The 8,509-nt window shown below is 38.9% G+C and overlaps 1 protein-coding gene across 1 annotated transcript; it reads right to left on the bottom strand.

Annotated features, from left to right (window-relative positions):
* Nucleotides 1-3,009: 3,009 nt before the first annotated feature.
* On the bottom strand, nucleotides 3,010-4,412 carry MC4R (melanocortin 4 receptor). The gene has a single exon (XM_008705145.2). It carries the CDS (start codon nucleotides 4,006-4,008, stop codon nucleotides 3,010-3,012), a length of 999 nt encoding a protein of 332 aa, XP_008703367.1. The 5' UTR covers nucleotides 4,009-4,412.
* Nucleotides 4,413-8,509: the final 4,097 nt, after the last annotated feature.

Here is an 8,509-nt window from a genome sequence, read left to right as displayed (position 1 = left end):
TTTGTATCATACTAAATATTCTGTTCTGTGTATTCCTTGTAGCATAAAACAAAGTTAATACTTATTCACATGTTATTAAATAATTCTTCAAAGATGTTTTTTAGTAATTTCAAAATATTCAGTGTGGACAACAGAGACTTTTGAAGCAGGTGGGGGCAGGGGACTATTAAGAGCTTTGGACATAGTGTCTGAGTGTTAGGCTAGCTGCTACGTGGGCAGAAACCTTGTACCTTTTCATGCAAGTTATGGTGATCACTGTACAACTTTTTAAGTCAACTGCAAGTCTTGAAAATCACTCATTTCACCAATGAAAAATAATTTCTCATATACCTGATACTTACTAATTGAACTTTCCAGTGAAAATTACAATAAAGGTATCTGATGCTGCTTTCACATCTGGAGTGTATATTCCTTACCGGTATTTGAATTATGCTTCAGATGTATGTTCTTTATCAACATAATTCAAATACTAACTGCTCACCCTTAACAAAATGTTAAAGGATGGACACATACATTACAGTATTTATGCTGAGGTTTTTCAGAGTAAATTCCCACTTCTTGACATGGTATTAAAAACTTCTGTCCACACAAAAGTGTTTATAGCAGTTTTATTTATAATTGCCAAAATCTGGAAGCAACCAAGACATTCTTCAGTAGATAAATGGATAAGCTGTGTTACATCCATACAATTGAATATGATTCAGCACAAAAAGAAATGGGCTACCAAACCACGAGAAGACATGGAGGAATCTTAAATGCATATTACCAAGTGAGAGAAACCAATCTGAGAAGGTTATATACTGTATGATTCCAACTATGTGACATGCTGGAAAAGACAAAATTGTGGAGACAGTAAAAGGATCAGTGGTTACCAGGGGTTAGGGATGAAGGAGGGATACATAGGTGGGGCACAGAGGATATGGGTACATATCATTATGCAATTATCAAAACACATAAATTATACAATATCAGGGGTGAACTCTAATGTGAACTATCCACTTTGGGTGGTAATGATATGTCCCTCTGGAGGAATCTTGGTTTTACTGGAGAATGAGGGAGTAACATACTAGAGGGATGTTTAAAGAACAGGAAAATGAGTAAGGAGTCTTAACTCTTAGAGAAACTGAAGCCTAATGTTGTGCCCTGGGCACACAGAGGAGACTGGTGGGGCAGGCAGGTTCATGACTAACACTCACCCCAGCTCCGTAAACAGCCCCAAGAGCAGGTGTAGAAGTGAAGACAAAGGAGCCGGATTTCTTTTCCATGGGAGAAGTGGGCTGGTTCTCAATGGACCAAGCAGCATTTGAGATGACGCTTGAAGGAGAGATAGATTAGACAGCCACCACTAAGATGGGGCATGCTTAGAGCTCTGTCTTCCATATCTCCAGTCCCTGGGACCTCTCAAACTCACTATGTGTGAGAATGGACAGGAATAGTAGCAAAGACAAAAACACCATCTGTGTCCTGCTACAGCTTTGGGTTCTGACTGCTTGAGCAGTCTGTGTTTACATCCTCACACTTATTTTTGCATCAAAATAGAGGAATCATAGTGAATCAAGTACCACCTTTCATTTGTAAACTTGGACTTCACCATTCTACTTTTAAGTAATTTTCCACAGGAATACTGAAAGTTTCTCAGGACTTGTCAATATATAAAACATTTATATTTGATTTAAGAAATACCTTTGCATGTGATCTCTGCCCATAAGCACTTGAAGACAATATAAATTAAAGCAAAGGATAGTTTATTGGTAACCCTCAGCCTACTATATTTTCTCTCTCTTAATATTCAAGTATCTGTAAATTGGAAAGTACAGATTTTATTGCTCAGTGGCCAAATCTGTGGGGCGATTTTGGAAGAAAACAAATATTTACTTTCCAAAATGTGGTTGTGGAAGGCTGATTTACATGACGATGTCCTCGGGGGATTCAGGGAGTCCGTCCTTCCTGCTCATCATGTACCAGCATCAGAGGCTCCCTTATTTTAGATATTTACACATATGGCATGGCTATATGTGTGCTATAGATTTGGTTTGCAAAGGTACAAGCCTTGACAATGAATATTTAAACTCCAGTGCAGAAAATAAGCAGTAAATCAACAGCCAGTCACTGTCATATGAAGAGTGAAAGAACCCTGCTGAGTGTGTAGTTCTTTAGAGATCAGAAGCCTTCTCTCAGGGCACCCCCACCCCCATTTCTGGACATTTCAGCAGACACTGGGTCCCTGGTTAAAGGGATGGAAAGACCTTATTCTCTGATTTTATTAATGATGGTTGGAAATAGTTTGGTATCAGGAAGTTCAGCTTTAATCCCTATAACTGCTGTCTCCCTCTACCCCAAACTGAATTGTCTTTGTGGGACATCAGACTGTTTGCTTGGGCAAATTAATCTCTTTGTCTTTGAGAGACAGACATAGTTTTATGTCTCAGAATCTTGGAGTTGTTTTTTTTTTTTTTTTTTTTTTAAGCTGTTTTTCTCTCAACAGGAGCTTCATTTCTGTGTCTACACAGGGAGAATGAACACATCTTATTACTTAAAATTTCAGTTGATTGTTTTAATGACCAAGTATCTATTCATCAGTATTTCTCCCCGAATGCTGCAATCAAATCTCTACATTTCAGTGTTAAATAGTGTAATAGAAGAAGCCACTTATTAGCATATATTTAATGATTCTGTGATTTCTATGTTCCTAAAACAAGCAAAGTATCAAATCCTTGTGAATAGCAAGAAACATTGTTAAGCTTTTAGTAAGAGCTTTTTTCTCGTCTCTAAATTCATAGTGCCTACAACCTCTAAATGCATTAACACTGTACAGCCAAAAAGTAGCATGACATTAGAAATGTACAGAGACTGGGCATTTTTTTCATATCAAAACTTAAATTTATGCAATAGATATTCTCAACTCATGCCTTACACAGAAGCAGCAGCTATTGTCGAAACACACTGTTCAGGTTGTGTGAGAATGAAGAAGTCTCTCATGCATGTTTTTAGTACCTCCTTGGTCCCCGTTTAATATCTGCTAGACAAATCACAAAGGCCGCCTAGGGGATAGCAACAGATGATCTCTTTGAAGGTCTTCCTCAGTTCTTGGCTCCGGAGTGCATAAATTAGAGGGTCGATGATGGAATTACACATGATCAGGATGAGATACAAGTTGAAGTGAGACATGAAACACACACAGTATGGATTCTGGGGACAAGAGATGTAGAATATTAAGTGGAGGAAGAATGGGGCCCAGCAGACAACAAAGACCCCGATCAGTATGGTCAAGGTAATCGCACCCTTCATGTTGGCACCTTGGCGGATGGTGCCAGTGCCTGGGAGGACCGCGATTCTCTTAATGTGCAGTCTGGCCATGAGGAACATGTGGACATAGAGAGAAGCCATGAGAGCCAGCATGGTGAAGAACATGGTGATGAGGCAGATGATCACAGCACTACTGTCCGAGTAAATGATGAACAGAATGCCCGAAACTGTGCAAGCTGCCCAGATACAACTTATGATGATCCCAACCCGCCTAACCGTCATGATGTTATGGTACTGGAGAGCATAAAAGATAGTAAAGTACCTGTCCACTGCAATTGAAAGCAGGCTGCAAATCGATGCAAGCAAGGAGCTACAGATCACCGAGTCAATGACATTATCAATATTAACTGTGAAACTCTGCGCGTCCGTATCAGTACTATTTAACAGGGTGATGACAATGGTTTCTGAGCCGTTCGAAATGCTCACCAACATATCAGCCACAGCCAGGCTACAGATGAAAAAGTACATGGGTGAATGCAGATTCTTGTTCTTGGCTATTGCCACAATCACCAGAATATTCTCCAACAAGCTTATGACACCCAGAGTCACAAACACCTCAGGGGAGACAAAAAGTTGCTCATAGCACCCTCCATCAGAGTAGCCTTTTCCAAGGGACTCACTGGCATTGGCGTGCTGTCCGTAGGTGCTGCGGTTCCAGAAGTGGAGGGAAGTGTGCATCCCATGGTGGAGCGTGGAGTTCATCCTGCACCAAGTGGACGCAGATCCCCTTGGCACTGATTCGATCTCTTGGGTCAGGTAGCCTCAGTGATTTTCTCCGCGTCTTTGTCTGAAAGTTCTGAGGCTAAAACTGGCATGCCTGTTGTAAGTAAATGTCACATGCTCCAAAGGCTGGAAAGGTACAGCTGTGATCACCTTCACTTTAAAAGCTTAGGCTTCTGAAATGCTCACTCTCAGTTCAAACAGTCTGCTCTTTGCTTTTTTGTCCTCACTCCCGCCTTAACTGTAGTCTTAGACATTCAGTCAGGTCTTTTCAAAATAATTCTCCTAGTAGCTGCTGTGCCACTGGGAGCTGAATCTGTGTGCACGTGCTCACGTCAGCTGCCTCGCAGGGGTATTCGCTCCCAACCTGAAGCATTGCTTTGAGTGTGAGTAACTGCTGCTGATTTTATGGTGTGTGAAGAGAAAAAAATGTTCAGAGTGGCTCCTCCTCTGCTTCCTCCTGACCAATCCAAAAGCGCTGGAAGTCTGTGAGACACGGGTGATATTCCAGAGATACAAATTGCAGGGCAACACCGAATCAGATGCAGAAGCCCGTGGAACTGGGAAGCTAGCAGGATGGGAGAGACTGAATTTTCCTTGTCAAGTTTTCAAGGGAAACAACTTGGTCCCTAGAGGCCATTCTTTGATATCACAATAAGCCAGGCACCCCAGGTTTATTCCTGCTTCAGAGAGAGAGACGTGTATGTGTGTGTGTGTGTGTGTGTGTGTGTGTGTGTGTGTGTGCACGTGCACGCGTCTATGTTCCTGAAATAGGTACACTGCCTTTTTGGTCAGGATATTGAATTTGTTTACTCTCAATTGCTTTGAATTAAGAATCCAGGAAATAATGCTTCAATTTAAAATACCTGAAACACAGGGAGAATATTTGATACTACAGGTACACTGTGCTCTCAATGGGAGAACTGATGTAGGTAGCTACAGTTTATCAAAGGGTTTGAGATGGGGCTCATTTTTTATGCACTGATATTTGATATTTGTCCATTGCAGAGTTTCTGTTACCATGTCTGGGGAAGTTTTATTTTCATTCATGATATTTAAACACCATGATATTTAAACATGGCGTTAATATAAACTCTATTTACTCTGAACTCAAAAGGAAAAAGTCAATAATTAGGCAAAACTCTGTTATTAAGTTTTACTGAGTTACAAGTGATAAAACAAAATATTATACATATTTAATGTATACATTTAATGAGTTTGCTTCTACCCATGATACCATTGTCACAATCAAAGTCCTAAACATATTTACCACCTCCAACACTTTCCTTGTGCACGTGTGTGTGTGTTTTTTGTTTGTCTGTTTTTTTGTTTATTTGTTTTGTGGTAAGAACACTTACCATGAGATCTATCCTCTTAACATATTTTTAAGTGTGTGATACCATATTATTAACTATAGGCACCGTGTTGTACAGTAGACATCTAGAGTTTATTCTTCTAGCATAACTGAAGTTTTATACCCATTGGGCAACAGTTCCCTGACAATGGCCTTAGCAATGATTTCTTGGATTTAACACCAGAATTTCAGGCAACAAAACCAAAAATAGACGGGTGGGGTTACATCAAATTAAAAAGCTTCCGAACAGCAAAGGAAGCAATCAACCCAGTGAAAAGGCAACCTACAGAATGGGAGAAAGTTTTTGCAAACCATGTATCTGATAGAGGTTAATATTCAAAATATGTAAGAATCTCCTACAACTGAATAGCAAAAAAATAAAAACAAAACCTAACTAACCAACAAACAAAACCAACTCTGTTTAAAAGTGGGCAAAGACAGAATCATAGCTATAAATGCAGAAAACAAACTGATGGTTACCAGAGGGAAGGGGGAAGGAGAGATGGGTAAAATGGGGGAATGGGAGTGGGAGATAACAGGCTTTCAGTTAGGGAATAAATAAGTCATGGGAATGAAAGGCCCGACCTAGGGAGTACAGTCAATGATACCGTACAGCATTGTATGGTGACAGATGGGAGCTGCACCTGTCGTGAGCACAGCGTAATGTATAGCGATGTTGAATCACTGTGTTGTACATCTGAAACGAATATAACATAGTGTGTCAGCTCTACTCAAATTTAAAAAATAAAGTAAAAAATAAAACAAAATAAAATAAAAATGGGCAAAGGACTTGAATAGACATTTATCCAAAGAAGATACACAAATAGCCACTAGGTATATGAAAAGGTGCTCAACAATTTAATTATCAGGAAAATGCAGGTCAAAACCACAATGACATACCACCTCACACCTGTTAGGATGGCTACCATCAAAAAAAAAAAAAAAGATAACAAATGTTGGTGAGGATGTGAAGAAATTGGAACTTTTTTTTTTTTTACAGTAGTCAATCTACATCCGTAATTGAAAGTTTTGTCAATTACGTGCACACATACCTTAGCAATTTCATTCCTAGCTGAGACCAGTAAATGCTAGGTTTTAGAGTTTTTTGAATGTTTTATTTAAGCTAAGTTTGAAAGATTGTGGCAAAGTTACAGATTAATTAAGCTTCAGGTTTTGCAATTTTATATAATGTCCTTTTCTTGCTATGGCTATTGCTGGCTTTAGCTTTGTATGGTTCATTGCTACTGATAATGGGGACAATAAGAAAGAATTATTCCAGGGTTCATTTGAAGTTCTCAATGATTTAGGTAAAGGCTTTATCTTCTTTCCGTTTTGCGACAGAAACAATGCTAGGTATCATTCCTGAGCACTGAGCTTAATCAGTATCTTCCAGCCATCCCTAGAATTCAGTGGGGTCTTATGACTGAATTCTAGCCAGTGCAATGTGGGTAGAAGTGATGAACATAACGCCCGCTCCCCTCTGATCCTACATCTTTTTCCTCTCACTGGTATAGAGCTGCAGAATGTCTGTGAAGTCTCATGTTGTAGACGGCAGAAGTACATCGTGGAAGGAGCCTAGGTCTCTGAATAACTGCACAGAGCAGAGCTCACTTCTCCAACTCCCCCCATGCCCTAGCCCATCAACCATAGGGAACTATGATTTGGGTAAGCAATAAATACCACTATTGTTAAGCTGCTGAAACATTGGTGTTATCTATTACAACAGCTAGCATTAATTACCTTGGCTTTAAAACATTTTATTGGAGCTATTTATAAGGAACAAACCCAAATTACATGGAAATCCTCTCTTTCTTTTTATTTTGATTCATGTGAGGAGTGAATTACCTAATAAGTAAGCAACAGGGAAGAAATCTATTGAATTGTTTAAGCATCAGATAGTCAATTCTGTATAATCTTCTTCCTGAGTCAGCTCTTGATTTTGTGCTACTTCCGCTAGAGGCATCATTGTTTCATTTGCTTGGCTTAAAATTCAGAGTATCTTTGATTTGTCCATCTTTCTCAAAAATCCCCATGTGCAATCACATGTAAATATCTTCCATTCAACCAGTCTGTCTGACTCCTCTTTTTCTCTCTACCGAACTCACCTCTCACTATTCGCCTTCACGGAAAACTGATTGTAGTTAAACTCACATGCTAGGTGACACCCACACTAGGGGTTTTCCCATGAGTTTACTCTACTCCCGCTGCATGGAATGCACTTCCTCTCTATTTGTAAATGCACAATCATCCTTACTTTGTAAAACTTTTTTATATGTATTGTGTAATTTTATGGAATTAAAAATAGCTAAAAATTAGTGATAGAAAACAAAATCCACTTTCTTTAAGCTTTTTTTTTTTTTTTAAGATTTTATTTATTTATTTGAGAGAGAAAGAGAGTGCATGGAGAGAAGGGCAGAGGAGGAAGGCGAGGGAGAGAGAATCGGAAGCAGACTCCGTGCGGAGTGTAGAGCCCCACTCAGGTCTCAGTCTCATCACTGTGAGATCACTACCTGAGCTGAAACCAAGAGTTGGATGCTTAACCGACTGAGCCACCCAGGAGTCCCTCTTTAGCTTTTCACTAAAAAAAAAAAAAAAAAAAAAAAAAAAAAAAAAATTATTTAAAGACCATGATCACACTGAAATCTGAGAAAACCATATACAGTTAATATCTCAAGTTTAATTATGTGGTGCAGATTTATAAAACCTTCACAGTGTGGTTAATCATGCTGAAAGATGACATTTTGTCACTTCCAAGGAGGCATTTTTAATTGCCTGCCATAGTTTCGTTCTCTGTGAGCCAGAAGAAATACAGTCAGCAATAAGACACATTAATGGGGTTTTTGAAAATTTATTGCAGAGTTCTTTTTTTTAATACACACAAAATTGAGTTAGATCATAATAGATTTCTCTTATGAGCAAAATCCTTGTTTTATATTTAATAACAATAAATATGAAACATTACTAAAGAGAAGTATTTATCAAACTGTGCTAGATGGACTATCATTTTTAGGAGACGTTAATGTTTTTTCCACTGCAAAATAAACGGGGAGATTCCAAGGTCAAGTAATTTTGGAAAGTATTGCAAACACACTGCCTTCTTGAAGTTTCAGAATTTACATTAGCATATAA

Source organism: Ursus maritimus, unplaced genomic scaffold, assembly GCF_017311325.1.
Source record: "Ursus maritimus isolate PB19 unplaced genomic scaffold, ASM1731132v1 scaffold_18, whole genome shotgun sequence".
Classification (NCBI taxonomy): Eukaryota; Metazoa; Chordata; class Mammalia; order Carnivora; family Ursidae; genus Ursus; species Ursus maritimus.
Note: the sequence above shows the minus strand (reverse complement) of the source record. Positions and strands in the feature narration are given on the sequence as shown.